Below are 18,663 nucleotides of genomic sequence, written 5' to 3'. Positions count from 1 at the left end.
GCTCCCTCCGGACCAGACCAAGAGCCTTGCTGTGTTGGGCCACCATAAATCTAACCTCCCCTTTCTTTGCCACAACAAGCTGTCCTCTCCACTGCACTCCACTCTTGAGTGATTCTCTCTCCAGGCCCTGTGGTAATGAAGTACTTTATGGCTGCAGAGGACAGGAGGGGACGCAGGGGGCATGGAGCTAGCCCATAGCTCATTCTTACAACATAGGGGCACATTGGCCTGTGGCAGCTGGGCTGACTGAGTAAGTCTGGATAAAACTACCCTATAACACATAACCGGACACCAGCTAAGGGTTTGGGAAATTTGGAGATAGTTTGATCCCAGCATGGAAACCACTTGATTTATACAATTCATTCAGGTAGAGCAGGATGTGGATACTGTCTGGATAGACTGAACTCTGTTCTTGATTTGGTTTAATTTATATTTGTTGTGTTAAGTTGTATGTGTTATGAAATTGTTTGAGATTAAAACAGTGATTAAAAGCTACAATAATAGGCCCAGCTGTCTAAGAAATGTAAAACATTTTCTCATCTTCGTTCATCCTTCCTGTCATACTGGATGGGGGTGAAAACTTGATTTATTTAAACAGTCCAACAAAAAACACAGGTAAGCCAGTATACAAAAACTTAACTATGAAAAACAAAAACCTGACTAGAACTGTGAAAAACCTGACATGGATAACAAGGACAAACCTGATAAAATGAGTGACAATTACATGGATGACAGTGAGGATCTGGCAATGGAACATGGAAAAACCTGGAGACCAAATACAAAGGGAAGGTGATTGGTGAGTGAGTGCATCTGAGGGGAAAAGCACAGGTGATGTGAGTGAAGCTGATGAACCAGGGCAAGAGTGACTGAGAGAAAAAAACATGACAAAAGTAAAGACTAAACAGAAACCTAAAACATGATAAACTTATACACATGACACTCATTAGATAATTAAGTGGCACGATCTTTGTCCTATTGCACTCTAAGCTGTTAACTCATTAATACAAATGTTCAAGTTTCACTTATTTTCCCCTTATTTATTTATTTATTTAATAAGTTGTCCCTTATTAAACTGGACAATATGTCAGTGAGTGCTGGTTTTCCGTACAAGTTTCTAACTGACACATGTCATGGACAGAGCAAGCAAAGAGAACAGAGTCAACCAGAGTTTGTTTTTAGTTTCTAATGCCAGTCTCTCTAGAAACTGTGAAATAAGAACATTTGTCCCCATGTCCAGTATGTAGCAGTTTCACAATGTGGACCGAAAATGGTGTTAGGACAATGTTTTGGATGGCAGGTGTTTGGGAACTGCAACCAATGATTTTTAAACTACGTAGTGTGTGTCACTGTTCCTCATGTATTTAACATCTAAAGCTAATTATGTACCGTACATTAGCTCTAACTCTAACCACTTACTTGTAACTCCTAACCCCAACCTTTAGTGGATGAGAGCGAAGTAGAAAAGTAAGTAATCATCAGGACATGATCAGGAAAAAATATTGTACAATTTCTAAACCTTTGTTATGATATTGCTACAAATTTTTGTATGTATCTTAAGATCAGACTTAAGATCATACCACTGCTCCTGTAGTGATATGCCCAGTGTTTTTTCTGACGTTCTGTATTGCAACTTTATTTACGGTGCACCAACATATGTTGTGACTTTGGTTGTCAGTCAATGCCATCTTTGAAAATCTGTTGTGATTAACCTTCACAAAGATGAGCTTCTCCTAAAATTTAGCACTGTTTTCTGAGGCGTTGCGCTAGCACCATCTGTATCAACAGCAAACTCAGAAATAATTTTTATTTAGTACATTTTTAAATATTTCTATAATGCAAAGCTAAGAATCATTTGGGGTCTTTTGAAAGCTTCTTTATCCTGCTTCGGAGAAAGAATCCTACCAACTCAGAAATAACTGAGTTTTTCTTTTGTAGTTCAGTGTACTGCTCGGCACACACAGGTGTTTTTCTTTTAGTGACAAGTGCTTTAACCAACTGCACACCTGAGCCTTCAGTAACACCTCTTCAGTCAACATTTTCCTGCCTGCCAGAGCTCTTAATAGCCAAACAGATCTCTTCACTCCATGCCCCTGCATTCATGCTCAAGTGGGGAGGTCTCTGAAATGAAAATTCTATTATAAAACATTTACTAGCCTGCTAAGCTTACATGTCATACAAGAAAAGAACCGTTTGGAGCCATTAAGTGTCACATAAATCTTCCAGCACGCTAATTGAAGAGATCCCCCCAATGGGCCCCTCTCCAAAGCTGGTATTACAAATTGCACAAGTGTGGATGGGTCGGCCAGCTGCAAACCAAATCTTACACCAGCTTGATAATGTTGTTAAGACACACACATGGTGTTCTGTGGATTGCTGCTGCTATTTTGCCCAGACAGCTCCACTGGGAGTGTGTAACGTAGTCGTATGTAAACACAAGTCATCTTTCAGGAAATATGCTATGAGAGCAGACACAAGGGTGCATTCCCCTCCTTTCTCTCCTGGAGATGCAACTTATTTAAAGTTGACTTAAGCAGGCAAGTTGAAGAGGAGCAAATTGTTATTTCCAGCAGCAGTCTTGAAGGAGTTGTGGCAGGAGGCAGAGGGGTTACACCTACAGTATACACCAGCTCACTCCTGAAAACTGCCAAGAAACAGTTAGCGAACAAAGCTGAGGAGGATTATGTGCGCTGAGCTTTAGTTAGCTTTAGTGAACAGAGATCACCTTCCAGCTGACTGGAAAAAACTTCCAATCTCCAGTCTGCCTCTGAAAGAGGAACTTCTATCAGAGCAACAAGTTAAAACTAGTTTTTTTCTCAGCTCACCTATTATTCCATCTTCCTTCTTGCTGTCCTTCAAAACCTCTGTTACCAACCCTTTGTACATTTACCTCTTGTTCTCATTACCTTGACTTTCTCAATGATTATCTCTTTTTATCTTTCCCTCACAATTGTTCTAATTGCCACAGAATCTGTTGATGGAAATCAATGTTTTTTTGATTATGTGCCAGAGCTGAGTCAGTAGCAAAAATGAGAGGTACATTGGATTGTGTCTAAGGAGGATTAGTGGGTATATTTGAGCAAAGGTTCCCACACTCATCCTAAAATGCTGTTTCCCATCCTGAACTCAGCAAGTGTGTTGAAAAATAACTCAAATTTTCATAATTTGTAGGCCTACATTTGAAAAAGGTGGCAAATCAATCACAACACTATTTCCTAAATCAATTACATGCTGTTGTAGATTGTAAACAAAAGCAGAATGCAACTATTTTGGAAACATTTAAGCTCTTTACCTAATATGAAACAGTTTAAAGAAAATATGTTGAAAATGAGAAAAATGGCAGGAACATGTTATAAAAAACAGTTGGAACTGGGCAACAAAAGACTATGAATAATACCAAAAGAAAAACACCTTGATAAACATCAAACAACTAATTACCGTAGGTTAAATGTCAGCAGGTAATAACATGATGGATATAAAAACATTTCAGAGAGGCTGAGTCTATCAGAAGTAAATATGTGTAAATGTCCATCACTCTGTCAAAGATTGCTTGTAGAAATAGCTGAGTAACTTAAGCAGAATGTTACACAGATGGATTGGGGCAGCGTCTGCAGTGACTTGGATGTTGTAACGGTCTATTGTGGTGAGAGTTGAATCACAAAGCAAAGCTGTCAATTTATCACTCAATTTACGTTCCAACCCTCACCTATGGCCATGAACTGTGGGCAGCGACCAAAAGAATGACAATACAAATACAAAAAGCAGAATATAACTTCTTCTGAAGGGTGGCTAGGCTTACCCTTAGGAATAAGGCGAGGTGCTCAGTAGAGTCGCTGCTCCTCCACATCGAAAGGAGCCAGTTGAGGTGGTTCTGGCATCTGGTCAGGATGTGCTTCGGACAGGTCCCACCAAAAGAAGGCCTCTGGGCCTCATAAACTGCTTGAGAGACAATATCTCTCGGTTGGCCTGGGATCGATTCGATGTCCCCCCCATAGTAGCTGGCTAGGGATAGAGGTCTTGAGATTTCTGCTTAGACTGTTACCTCCACGACCTGGACCCAGATTAGGAGCAGAAAATGCATGGATGGATACACATAAAATATCAAAATTACCTGCAGAGCCTAAAGTTTCATAGAATCTTTAATTCGGAAATCATGGTGGATCCATCTCCCATGCTAAAGAACAGAGGGACCACCGCACAGTTCAAAAGTCAGTATGACGTACCACAGTAGTGTACATTGCATTCTCAGGAAGAGTGCTTGCTTTTTTCAGCAAAACAAAGATAAACTACTATCTGCTCGTATTATAACTGTACAACCTTGTACTAAAAGAGTTGAATGCTAAACTGGCCTGCCTGCAGCCCAGACCACATTATGAGATTAAAAATAAAAGAGACTTTGCACTGTTTGAGCAGCTGAAATCCTGTATTAACAATGTGAAAGTATCTCACTTTCAAAAGAAAAGCAGTTACTCTTTTCAGTTCATAAACCTGCGAATAGGTGAGGTGAAATGTATAACTGGGATCAAATTTCAGATTAATATTTTTTCAAAAAGCTATTATATTGCTCAGGGCAATTAGTAAAATATAGAAACATTTATTTTATGCTCAGTAAAAATGTGCACACCATTAAGATAGAAAATGGAAAATCTACTTTAAGAAAGTAGAACAAATACTCCCCAGTCTATGTCTTGTAACAGGTAATAGCAGTCACAAGCCCACAGATCGGTACATGAACTCTGAACATCTGTGGGAGAGCAGAGCTTTGATGCCTTTTTTATTTCAGGTGTCACTCTTTCTAATGTCTGAGTGGTCTGCACCGCAGGGTCTCCCCCTCTAAGCTGCATGTGGCTCGTTCACAAAGTAATAACTGCACCCTGCTGTGCCCATCATGCCTCTGTGCCAAAACCTCCACTCAAACACCTGGCACCATGGTAACCAACACCTGTTCCCCTAATTAGAGGGATACTGGAGGGAGATAAGATGAAAAAGTTAATGAAACGCTAATCTGGTCCAATCAAACGCCCTGGCATCTGCCCGCTTGCCGCAGCAGCAGGTCACAGTAATGGCTGCCTTATGGGCACCTCCCCTGCCAACGCCACCTTGACTGACCTCATCAGATCCAGAACTCCTCACATTGGAGGGTAGATAGTGAGAGGAAGGAGGGGGGAGAGGGTGCTGCTTCCTGAATGGACGGAGAATCTGGACGGCAAGGTGTCAGCCAAATGAACAAGCATTAAGAGATGAGGTTCCCTGTGCACACCAGCTGGAGTGGCTCCAGGTCGCACCAGCTGCACCGCTCTTGTTTACAAGCCGCCAACTGCTGCATGTCTTCTCTCTGAACAAAGACAACGGTTTTGATACTGTCTGTGCTGACTGTTAAAGAAACTGCTGCCTCCAGAATGATTCATTGAAATTATTGAACCTGAAAATATTCAGACCACGCCCACAAAGAGCAAAAAAACAGTTAAAACAGAAAATATTCACTTTTATGGGTTGTAACTTCTGAATTTCTGTGACCAATCACTTCATGTATGATAAGTTATTTTCTGTCTATTAACTGACTTATCAATCTTTCCAGCTCCTATAAGGAGGACATTTATAGGTTGACTGTTTGCCTTATTAGTGTCATCCTACACAAACTCTGTTTTTCCCTCCAGGAAACTTCAAAGGGATGTGTAAACAGATAGACCACTTTCCAGAGGAAACAGATTATGAAGCTGACCCATCTGAGTACTTCTTACGTGAGTATAATCCCTCTTTACTTTCTAAGTAAAAAAAATCATGTCACAATTTTCTTTGGGATATTTGTCCCACTTTTTGCTCAGACTGGAGCGTGTTGCCAATAGCTGCTCTTGGACCGCGTGTCAGTGCTGTTCCTGCCTGATTTTAGCACGAGGCGGTCCAGGCTGAGCCTTGCCAAGCAGCTCGTCTGTTTTTACTGCTTGGCTGTGTGTAACATAACGTGCAGTGTTACAGTTGACTGTGTACCCTGTAAACACAGCCCATTGATTTCTGCTCCCTTTTCCTTTGTGCAAGCAAGATGGAGATGCTTGTCAAACCCATTTGCTTACTAATCCTAAAAATCACAACAATGACTCGGAGCTCATCATGTACTGTTACTATGGTTTGGTCAATATTTCAGTTCATGTGTCTGAGTTGTGAGTTCTGTGAATAACAGACAGTTGGTGTTCTTTTTTTTTACTGAATGTCGCTTTCGATTGTTAACAGTCCCTTCAATGAATAGTTATCTTCATTTATGACACTATGATGGTGGAGACTGTCGTTTCTATGGCCATTGTCAGAGTGTATCAACTTATGTAAGTTGAATAAGTTTCTATGGTTACAGCTCTGCTCTCATGTTGTATATCTTACAGGGAAACAGAAATATGATTCAGAAACTTGAAACCACTTATAAATACTTACAACTTTTCAACAGGAATAGTTCTCCAGGCTTCTTGAAGGACATCCCAAAGCTCTTCTTTGGATGTTGGCTGCCTTTTGTTCTGTTCTCTGATTCATCCCTCCATAAGATCTGTTGCTACTGATTTTCAGTCCACTACTTGTGTCATTTGGCATAGCTCAGCCTTTTCTCCCCGTTTCCCTTCCTTAAGAACAGCTTTTTGACAGCCACCCTTCCATGGAGACCATTTCTGATGAGGCTTGGGCCAACAGTAGATGGATCAGCTGAAGGTCCAGATGCATCTCTTAGGTCCTGTGTCGGGTCTTTGCTGGATTTTTTTCTTCTTTTTTAAGGACATCACTTTCAGATACTGTTCATCTGCTGTAGATTGTTTTTTAGGCCTGACACTTCTTCTTTTGTCCTCCACTTGTCCAGTTGCCTCAAAGATTGTAAGGACACACCGCACATCATGAAGAGAAATATCAGTTATTTGTTGGTGCAAAAATACCAGTTAAGGTCTGTCAAACTGTGTTATCTCTGGCATTTTTCATAGATGCAACTGAAGAAATGGGAACAAACGTTGTGTCTTTGTGACAGGCTGCTGGTAACAAAGTGCTAAATGATACAATTTAAAATAGGGGCTTTGCTAAGTTGTCTGTTATGTGTCGACAAAACACTGATCATCCCTTGAGTTAAGGGCCTTTTTAGCCTTGAATGATTCATAAGTCAGTGTTAGGTTGTTTGACAAACAAAAACACAAACACATTCCTCTGTAAATGGTCAGGTACAAGGACTGGACTGAAAATAAGTGTATATATATATATATATATGTATGTATATATATATAAAAAAGCAGCAAATGCCCAAAGGAAAACTTTAAAAAACATTCAGAAAGCCTGGAGAAATATTGTTAAGACCTTTGAAAGATTGCCTGAGAGCATTAGAAAGTGTCTTCACATGCCTTGCCAGTAGACCTCACTTCCCCTCTCAATATGCAAGTAAGACAAAGAAACACAGTCTTGCACATAACTATTTTTGGAAACCCTCATCATCACCAGAAGTGACCCAGTTACTATAGTTCCTGTAACCCAACCTGTGATTAAACATATAGGCTGCACAGCTCTCATTTTAAAGTGCTTTCCTATTTTTATCTACAAAGTTTGGCAACAGTGTTATGTAGATGGCTAATGACACCTGATTCCTGAAAATGTGTAGTTTTTTGCTCAAAGGAGGCATATCAGTTGATAATGCTGTACATTGTTATGTCACAGGACACATTCCTGGTCACACTGCTACAATACTGTAATCACACCCAGCCCAGACCTCTTCAAACTGTATATCTATGTATTTTTTTGCATTAACACATTTAGAGTCCACCTAGATTTTTTTTTTTGTGAAAGCCTGGTGTCTACCTTTACACACAAAGCAACTTGATGCAACTCTCAGAGATTTGCCCAACCAGTGTAGCTTGAAGATTTAAGCAGCGATAAGAAATCACCTCTTTTTAACTCCACACACGCAAATTATGTTCTTCATTTTCAAATTTGTATGCTTATAATCATTTCAAACTTGTACATCTTAAGGACAGGGTTTAAGCTGCCTGCCATGGTGTAAACTGGTGAAATGGATCCAATTCATCTCTGTTTATCCAAGACTTTTATCATTCGTAGAAGATCCTTCTTCAGCAGATAAACATGTGGTTTTAGACCTTATCTTGCTTACTCACGCAGCCCCAGGTCCCATTCAGAAAACCATTGATCAGGGCAGAAACGTATAGGTATGTTTTATTTGTTACCACAGAAGACAAAATGACTGGGTATCAGTGACCTTTTTTCTTGTTCCGTGGGAAATGGATCTTCAGATTGTCTCTAAACATATCTTTTCTTTATAAGACAGTGCGGAGAAACAAACAGGAAAACAAGGGTGATAATATAAGGGTATGTCATACAGTAGAGGTCTACAGGTATAGAATTGAACCGGGGACCACAAGATACCCGTGGTGCTGCTGTTGGAGTCACTTTATTTGGAGAAGACCCTGTAATTTTAATATGGTTAGGGTATTAGTGAACACTTAGCAGGTCATTCAGCACCATATCAAATCAAAAGACTGGCAGAAATCCGTCATGTGAAATTTGGAAATAAGTCACGTAAATGTTATTACATCGATTTCATCATTTATTAGATAAAGAGCCATGTTAGCTTCCAGTTTTAACCCATTGATGTCCTGAGTCCTAGTTGACTCCTTTCTGCCCTGCCCCGCTGCAGAGCAAAGTGATCAGAAACTGTCCATCTCCTCATCACCGTCTGTGGGGGACAACAATCGAGAGCTCTCAGAGAGCTGAGTAGTGCGTGCCAGTGCTGAAGATTAAGCCCAGCCAATTAGGCTGTGTTTGACTCAGCGCTCTGAGCGGTTGTTCCCGTCCGTCTGTGCCACAGAGAACGGTTATGATAACTGCTCTGCTAATGATTCTAACTATGTCGAAGCCAAGGTGAAGGCAGATCAGATTCATAATGAGGCATCTTTCAGGCTGGGGATGACAGTTGAGGGGTAGAGGTCACACTCTGGCCGTCGCACCATTGCCACTCGTCTCCACATGTGTGTTTTTGAGTGTGTTTTAATCCCTTCTCATGCTGTGATTGGAAGAGAAGGCCGCAGTGCTCCCAGTGGCTTGCCAATTAGGACATTCACATCCATAAATATTTCAGCCTCCTTCTTATATAGGTCAGGCCTCTCTTGATTGCCGTCTTTCTCTGCATCTCTTCACCCTCACACCCGTATTATTGCATGTCAGGAGTTGTACAGCACTGATTGTCATCTCAGCCACGATGATTCAGTGCATTACACTTCTTAAACATTTGTCCCCGGGTGCATGTTGAGATCACAAGGGATGCAGCATCTTGCTGGGTGATTTTTTTCTTTATCACGGACACACCTGGTATTTCCATAATGAGGAGTTACACGGTGCCTCTGGGTGGACAGAGACCAGAGAAAATCTGCTCTAACATGCAGGCAACGGAGAGTTATGCAACAGAAATTATGTCACTTCAGGTAAAGACCCAGCGGAAGTGACATCACTGGGGAGCTTGGCAGTTCAAATCTGAGGGGACTCACTCGTGATGTCATCAGAAAGCGTACCAAGGAAGAAAAGGATATGTGGTGATGTGGTTGCCAAGCAGAAAAAGACACAAATTCAACTTTATTCTACAAGGCGTGCAGCCCTGCTACACCACACAAACACTGACAAGCTGTCCTCATGCCAAACATCCACACAATTATAAATACAAACACACCACATATCAGTAGCTGCTCTTTGAGTGTTTGTGTGATTGTGTGTGTGCTTTGTGTGTCCTCAGCTCTCCCAACAGCAAGGCAGTTTTCACATCTACACTGGGTTATATAAGCCAGCTGAGGCACACTAAAGCGCCAGTGGGTTTTTAGATCATGCCGTGCTGGAGCTCCCATCATCCACTGCTCTACTGGGCGCTAAGCAGCTGAGAGAGAAGAAAACGCCCAGTTATGCAAGCTGCTAAGACTAAAAATGCAAGACATGACTTCACTTTGGTATGGAGATGAGAAGGCCGTGTCAGGCAATATGGATCTGATTTCCATAGATGAGCGCTGATTACTTACATGCAGACATTTCATTCTTTTGATATGAACTTTAGTGGTTTTTATCAATTTTTAAATATTACTTGTTAGTTAATCTCCTGTCTGGAACTAACAGGTTCCTAATTCTATTTCTAATTGTTTTCTTTATAAACTGTAGAGGCAGTTTTGGGTCTTTATCCAGTTGTTTTTACATTCAGAGATACAAAACACAGTTAACCCAAGAAAGAAAACCTTCCCATGAATCCTCCACTTTTCCATAAAAGAAAAGCACCATTGGTGCCATGAAATGATTTGATTGCATATTTTAACGCCTAACCATGATGTCTTATGAACCTTAACCAAGTACATTTAGTATTTACTAAAGTAGCTCTCTAGAGCTGCAGTTTGACTAATATGCGACTTCAGTGGATTGTAAATGGGTTTTAATCATGTGAATTTTACCAAAGACAGGCTTTTAATATTTACTACATAGACTGTATATAGACAGTATAATACAAAACCAATCTAAGCTCATTATCTATTTTAGGAAACAAGAAAAGGTTCTAAAATCTGCGGGACCTTTTAGAAATTCAGCCTTCTTTGTTTAGTTCTTGCTCATTTCCATGCTGCTTGGTGACTAAATATAAACATTTGATTATGTAATCATTTTTTTCATTGGGGTCAAAAAGTCAGATTCTGGTCTTAACCTTGTGTGGCAGATTCGCTGTCTTGTGTTTTTAGCAATAGTTTTTTGTGAGGTTTGCATTTTTTCGTACTCCTGGCAACATTGCACCGATATTTTCTACCGCTTCAGGCGGCATATTTGCTTGCTACACATCAAAAGCCACTTTGTTCTTCTCCGCCAGCAGCCTACTGTAATCCCCCTGTCCCCCCACTGTGTCCCAGTTCCATACCATAGGCCGACACAAGAACACACTAAATTTGAACATTAGTGTAAACAACGGTTTGGCAGCTCATATAGTAGACTTTTTTTTTTAATCAGTTCAGTTACTGTTTTTTTACAACAAAAAAAATGCTAATGTTTAGATTACCTGTTAGTAAATTATATCAAATTATGGTTCTTTTGAATATCTGGATGTGAAATAACTTATCAGCCCGCACAGCAATTTGAGGAGGCAGACTCTAAAAGTCCAAAAGCAGTTGGAGTTACATAGAAAATTAAATAAATCTGACAATGATATTGTCACTGGAGGTGCAATTAAGCATCTTTTCACTGAAATGTTTGCCGTATCCGTTTCACAGATTCTTTCTTTTGCCCACAAAGTGGACAAAACATTAGCTTAAACAAGTTAAAACTAAACAATTGAGAGTAACATTTATTTTCAGTTTTATTTAGCTCAGTTTAATTAGCATTTCGTGTGTTGTAATTTTCACTTCCTTGAGCAGCATCTTTATTTTTGCCACATATCACCTTATTAATGATGAACCCCACATTCATGTGCACCTCAGTGTGAACGTAGCAGTCACATATTCACAGCGGCCCACAGGCAAGAAGGTTCAGAATGTCGAGTCAGTGCAGAAAAAGTGAAATGCAAAAGTAAAATGATTCTCATTCTTAGCTCCAATTATCTGTCTCTTGAAATTTTCTGCTGCGTCTGTGCTGTTTGCATGAGTTGAACTGAGAGTAGTCACTGACACTGATGAGGCCGGCCTGCCACAGCCTGTGACACCCTGGGGCCTCGCGGCAGACTGGACGCCGGCCTGAGCTGGCTTTGGTGTCACCCGATAAAATCAATGGGTCTGGGGCAAGGGCTTGTAGGGCAGAGGCAGGGGGTGGCAACAAAACCAGCTACCCGACCAATGCATTGAGTTTCTAGTAACATAGAGTGTGCGTCAGGAGGGTGATGGGTGGGATCACATGACTGGGAGGAGGCTGTCAGGAGTATATGATGTGTTAACACTTGGCATCGAAGTTAACTACCAGCTCAGCATTTGCTTCAGTAAATGACCTGTTTGCTCACCGCATAGTGACCTTGGCCATCATGTAATTGAAGCATTATCCACAGCTACAAATAAGGAATCCATTGACTGATGAAATAAAACACAGACGTGGGCCAGTGAATTAAAAGCTAATCATTTTTGCCCTGATTGACCGAGTGAACGCCAGTCGTCTAACTTTATATCATATTAAGGGGAAAAAAAGAGGCAGCACGGCTCGGGAAACATAGAGCTAAGGGAGTTTGTCCTCATATTAAAGTGAGATTAGAATATACAGGACAAGCCGCAGTGTATGGCTGTCACTGGGGCACAATCTAACCTGTTTAACATGCATGCATTTATTCAAAAGCTGTGAGCCTGAAAAATCCCAGCACTGAGAGAAAATGATGAACTTGTGTCCTTTTTATCTCAAAGCGTAAAGAGCCAAGTTTGACAGTTTGCTGTTTTTTTGTGCAAAAACATAATCAAAGCAAGAACAATTTGAGTGTTGCAAGCCAAAGGGAGAGTAGATCCACATTCAAACAAAGAGGTCTCATTTTCAAGGAATAAATTCTGTTTGAGATTCGTTACAGAAATTTGCTTTCAAGGTCGCAGACTGACTTATTTTAGGGATAAAAGATTTTTGTGTTTTGATTTTCTCCAATTTGTCCACATTGTAGAATACTTTCAAGCAATTCAGTTTGAGCCACTGTTTGTTGTTCACCAGTGGGCCTACTCTGTGCTAGTTGTCTGTGATACATCAGTTTGGTCTTACATGAGTGGAATACAAGTCATCTTTAAGCTCCCTGTGGAGTTTTTGACCAATGGTATTGCTAGAAGGCAGGCTAGGGTGGCAGCACGGTATACTAGAGTATTTAGAAAGGTATGATTTTCAATTCAATTGAAAATGTGTGTGCACTTCTTTATGTTTAACTGATTCAGAGATGCTGCACTGAGCTAAGAAAGCACTAGTATCCAACCAAATTTCCCAAATGCTTAAGCCCTGTAGGCTGCTAGGTTAGCATTACACTGATGAAAGTTTTCCCCAAGAAAGTTGTTGATAAAGTGGTTTAAAGTCATTTAATTTCATTCACCTGCTGGTCCCTCCCTCACCACAACTCACACAGTCTGTACAGCTCACTGAATGTGTCGGTACCTATGGAAGCTTGAAACAGCCATAATCTAAAATAAATAGAAAATATATAAATAACTCAATGAATAAATTAATACGCCAACAAATTCATATTCATTTACTTTCATGCGAATATTTTGCCATTTAATCATCAATTTCCTTTACTGATTTAGCCATTTTAATCATATTATTTAAACACTTATTATTTTGTCTGTAATTTGTTTGTCTGAGGTTCTCTGTTTATTAACTGTGTCTTGAACACATGTCATTGTTGTATTTGTCAGCATTGTCATTAAAAGGATGAAGGCAGTTGTGTCACATACAAAGCACAAAAATGTCTGTTAACATCTGTCATAAAAATCCAAGCAGATCATTCTCTCTTGACTGGCCTCTGCCCTTGGATTATCAGTCTCATTCAGGTGCGATAATACAATGCACATATTCCATAAAACTGCATGCTAAATTGTTAACATTAGCTTTTCTCATTGCTACTGTGAAGTTCATCTTACATTGTAAACTACAAGGAACAGCCTGTATATTAGTGTGAATTATGGCCAAAGTTCATATTTATGCATGTTTTTCAAGGACGTGACTCGGGTAAAGAAAAGCAACAATGATATTTATCAATTAGCTGTTATCACCTGAGTATTATGTTCTTCCCTGCTGGTGTGTGCTGTTGGTCCCGCTAAGCTCCGAGTGAGCTGCTGTCAGACACAGATTCAGCATGATCTGTGGGGACAGCAGTGAACTGGAGTGTAATTACAGTAATTGAAATGTGTTCTGTGGAGGGAAGTTTAACTATGTAAGCAGACCTTTCATCTAAGGTGATTTTACACTTATAGTGTACCACTGACCCATCTCTGTGTGATGTGATGTTGATATGACAGCTCAGGATCAGTCAGAGAACTGACAGTCAGTTATTTGTATGTGTAAGATCTTTGATGGCTTCCAAAATCTGTAAGCCGCACTTACAGATTTTATTATCGGGTGTGTCCTCTTCCCTGGTTTTACCTTATTTTTATCTACATACCTGGAGAACTTGATGTGCCACTTTGGCCACTCTAAAAACTGTAAAACTGAATTTATCTATTTTAATGAATTTTTATGCAAAATCTGAAAAAAAGTGCTCGTCAAACACACCACAAGCTTGACAGAACGATTGTGTACTTAGTTTATATGCTTATGGACGATCAAGATAAAAAAAACTGCATGTTAAATGATTTCATTTTGTAATTACAACAGCTGTGAACATCTCCAGAGTGTGTTAGCATCTTTTTTTAAATGTGCAACAAATGCATGTAACCTCTTTTTGGCCAAAGAATGTGGTTTATTACATGCAGGAAAACCTTGATGTTTGCTTGTCCCTGACTACATATGAGGGACCCACATGGTCTACAATGGACTTCTATTCAGTTTTTGTTCATCACAAGAGCGGGTAAATGGCAGCGAACAAACCCATTGCATGCAGGAAAATCCCTTTAAGAAGGAACCTTTTTACACATCCATTACAGACAAAATCAACATTCACGGTGAACAATAACTTGTTGAATATACATATTGTTCTGTGAGCCCTTTATATGAGCCTATTGTGACATTTATTGATATATTCCAGTGAATATACATTCACTGCTTGCTAATTAAATCTATATTGAGAACTAGTTGCAAAATATGCAAATATTTACAAATGAGGGGTTGGTGGTTTTGTTTAAAGGAATCAAGTAGAAAAAGTAAACATCAGATTAACTAATTAAACATTGATAATCCTTTTCAGTTTAGTAAACATCAGAGTTTTACTAGAGGTGTCTTAAACGTCCAATCTAAACATCTCAGCTCTTGCTCCTGTGCTACTTTATAAATGCCAGTGAGTGAAAGCTTCATTTATTTTCCAATCAGCTTGAGTCACAGAGGATTCTGCTTGCAAGCTGTGTTGTCATAAGCTTTTTGATTTGTTCAAAAAGCAGCATGAGCATTCTTGCACATTTTAAATTTAGCCACCAAAGCTAATTTCCATTGTCTTTGCACATTGTTTCACACTGTGTGTTTTGACACTCCTGCAGCTTTTTTCGTTTTCTTTTAAATGTGTGTTGTTTGATGCCAGTATGATGGGGAGGGGTGAGAGGGGCAACAATCCTCTTGGCCATCCTCGAGGACAGTGCAAGGGCTCTGTCTTAAGGAAAGGGAGGAGGTGTGGAGGGGATTAATAAGCGTTTGTAGTATTAAATCAATGTGCCTGGGAGCTGAGGCACCTGATTAGCATGACCCCGTCCTGCACATCAGCACATTCAGGGCTGGGGGAGGCTGATTAAGAGCCAATGCTAATTTCCTCTCAGTGCTGTCAATGAAGGAAAGAGGGATGGCGTAAGGGATGCAGAAAGAGGGAAAGGATGGAAGGTAAAGACAGAGGCCTTTATGACGAGGATTTTCTACATGTTTACAGTATGCTCATGTACAGTTATGTGAAAAAGTAAGTAAACCCTTGTTCAAGGCTTTACGTATCAAAATACAATTTTAAAAGCAGCATTATGTTCTAAAATGAGGCACATGCAACCTTGGATGAACAACAACACATGACACATTAAACTGTGTCATGACTTACTGAACAAAAACAGACAAAATGCAGAAGCAGTGTGTTCCATGATTCCATGATTCAACAGCCTGTAGAACCACTTTCAGCAGCAATAACTTGAAGTTATCGTTTTCTGAATGACGTTATCAGTCTCTCACGTTGTTGTGGAGGAATTTACAACGTTTCACTCTTTACAACGTTGCTTCAGGTCATGGAGGTTTGCAGCATTGGTTTATGCACAGCTCTCTTAAGGTCCCACCACAGCATTTCAATCAGGTTGAGGTTCTTCTATTTTTCACACATTCTGTTGTAGATCTGCTGCTGTGTTTGGGATCATTGTCCTGTTGATGACCCAGTTTCAGCCCAGCTTTAGCTGTCGGACAGATGGCCTCACATTTGACTCTAGAATACTTTGGTATCCAGAGAAGTTCATGGTGGACTCACTGACTGCAAGGTGCCCAGGTCCTGTGGCTGCAGAACAAGCCCACATCATCAGCCCTCCACCACCGTGCTTGACAGCTGGTATGAGGTGTTTGTGCTGATATGCTGTGTTTGGTTTTCTCCAAACGTGTTGCTGTGCATCATGACCAAACATCTCCACTTTGGCCTCATCTGTCCAAAGGACATTGCTCCAGAAGTCTTGAACTTTGTTTTTCTGACTTTGGGGGGAACTTGCTGGGATGTCTGCTTCTGGGATGATTGTCTTCAATATTTTCCACATGTGAATAATCTTTCTTACTGTAGAATGATGGCCTTATAGCCCTTCCCAGATTGATGTTCAGCATCAATGATGTATTTCCTCCTTGGCATGGATTAACACATAACTGAATGCTCCAGACCACACAAAACTTCTGCTTTTATAGAGGTTCTCACACTTACTGATGATCAATTAATCAGTGCATCTGATTAGCAGCACCTGACTGCTACTTATCCCCTAATTCCTTTTGGATCAGTAAGAGGCAGGTTTTTCACACACTGCTTCTGCATGTTGTTTTACTTTTTGTAAAGTTGATAATGACACAGTGTTCAGAGATGTGGTAAGGACTGGGTGAGTTTATTAGAAACTAACTTTTAACATTGCTGCTCATGAGCTCTAGATATTTATATGTCTTTACCATTTGTACAAAGTTGCATGTGTGAAGCCCACCGTTCCGTTTAAGCAGGTCCCGTTGACACCAAGCCAAGAGCCTGCGTGGGTGTTGAGTCTCATTAAGTTGTTTGTCAGCCAGCGCAGAGGAGTGCCAGCGCGCGGACACCAGCCTGAGCTGCAGCCGTGCCAATCAATACAGTACACACAGTATCCGCTCCCACCCTGTGTCTCTGTGAGCAGGTTGGCACGCATGGTTGCAGGACGGCGAGGACGGGTCGAGCTAACCAGCCTCCATCACTCCCGTCCTGATGCAGCCGCCAACAGGCTGGGCAAAGCAAGAAAGAGAAAAGGCACACCGCAGCCAGTGTTACTCAATGCATGGGATAATTAATATGACTCATTACTGTGGTGTAATTTCACACTCCTCTTTAGCCTACTTTTGCATTGCCACACTTGCAAATAAGAGGGATCAGGGGAACCAAATAGTAATTAAATTCAGCATTCTGGCTCTATAAACTCAAAATTTGTGAGGTTTACTCCATCTGGGAAAAGTAAATTTACTGTATGTGCCAGGAAAACAACCAGTGATAGTGTTAGGAAACCGCAAAGCGTCATTCATTGCAAAGGTAAACAGTCACCAGTCAGTGAAAAGAGGAGCGAGAATTTAAGAAAAATGCAAATGTTTGCTTTTCATTGGCTAACAAAAAATGTTTTTTATAACTTCTGTTCCCTGAGGGTGAGGAACAAGAAGTACATATATAGTATGGAATATCATGCCCAGGACACTTATGGGTGGGATATCCCATATCATACGTACAATAAACTCAGACCTAAGTGGAATTTCAGTGATGTAGATAAACAATACATGTAGATGAATATTTATTGTTGCACAGGCTAAGAAACTTAGTCCATGGAAACAACACTCTTCTCTTCTTCTCTATACAGTCATATGAAAATCCATCTTACCAAGTTTTCCATATGTGGCCTCAGTTTACTCGTGACTTTGGCAGATGATGATGATTCATCAAATCAAGAAGTAATTTTCTACTTTATAAACTGTTTCTACTGCGGACGATCCACATCCAGTCTGTGAAACAAAATTCAGAATTCCTGTCATCTGGTAGCTAACGATAAAACAAGCAAAAGAAACAGAAAAAAAAACAGACATAGCTACCAGGAATTAGAAGTGCAGCAATGCATTATGGTGCTATACAACTGACAGGCAAAAGTTCCAAAACTGGCTGCCATAGACTCCCATAAAAACAGTGTCAACTTCTGCAATGAAAAAAACTAAATCAATGCATTTTTAGGCCATCATTCTAACAATATTGACATGGTACGTCCTATGACAAACAAGTAACAGTGCCCAGAATATTAGCTGTTGCGTGTTCAGCTCCAGAAACATTCCCCAACCCTGTCTCACATGAATGTGTCAGTTGTGGGGTGGAAAAACTGAAGATTACCCAATGTGTGTTACTGTGAACTCAGCCCAAATCAAATCAGTGACCTCAGTGCTAATCACAGGCCTCCCAAGAGCATCCTTTCATGTGGGCTGAAGCGCTGCCTTTGAAAAACACAAGATGCTGTGAAGGTTGCTGCTGTCATTAGCTATTAAGACGGAGGTCAAAGCTTTCATTTTGTTTTCTAGTAGCCAGAGATTGACAGCATTTTACCATACATTATCACTGTGTCCCAGGACTGTAGCCATCCCAGCCACCTTCTGTCAAAATAATGTCACCCTGGTGGAGATAATAGCTGTTCAGCAGGACTCCTTCGTACACTGTGAAGTTGTAACAGATGTACAGCTAATGAGCATCACAGTTGTTCTGAGAGGTTGATGACGTGATGTTCATGGCAATTTAGTCCTCTGGTTAAAATGCACAAAAAACAATAAGCAGAAGTTGGCATTAACCTTCCTTTGTTTGAATAAGACTTAAAGTACTTATATATT

The 18,663-nt window shown here is 40.4% G+C and overlaps 1 protein-coding gene across 1 annotated transcript in view; it reads left to right on the top strand.

Moving 5' to 3' along the window:
• The window catches only part of cacng2a (calcium channel, voltage-dependent, gamma subunit 2a), a 67,379-nt gene that overhangs the window by 36,969 nt on the left and 11,747 nt on the right, over nt 1-18,663 (top strand). The window contains exon 2 of the mRNA XM_072368829.1: nt 5,655-5,738. Coding sequence (XP_072224930.1) covers nt 5,655-5,738 — 84 coding nt within the window. The remainder of the gene's footprint in view (nt 1-5,654; nt 5,739-18,663) is intronic.

The sequence above is a fragment of the Leuresthes tenuis genome, unplaced genomic scaffold (genome assembly GCF_036924035.1).
Source record: "Leuresthes tenuis unplaced genomic scaffold, fLeuTen1.0.hap1 SCAF_17, whole genome shotgun sequence".
Classification (NCBI taxonomy): domain Eukaryota; kingdom Metazoa; phylum Chordata; class Actinopteri; order Atheriniformes; family Atherinopsidae; genus Leuresthes; species Leuresthes tenuis.
Note: the sequence above shows the minus strand (reverse complement) of the source record. Positions and strands in the feature narration are given on the sequence as shown.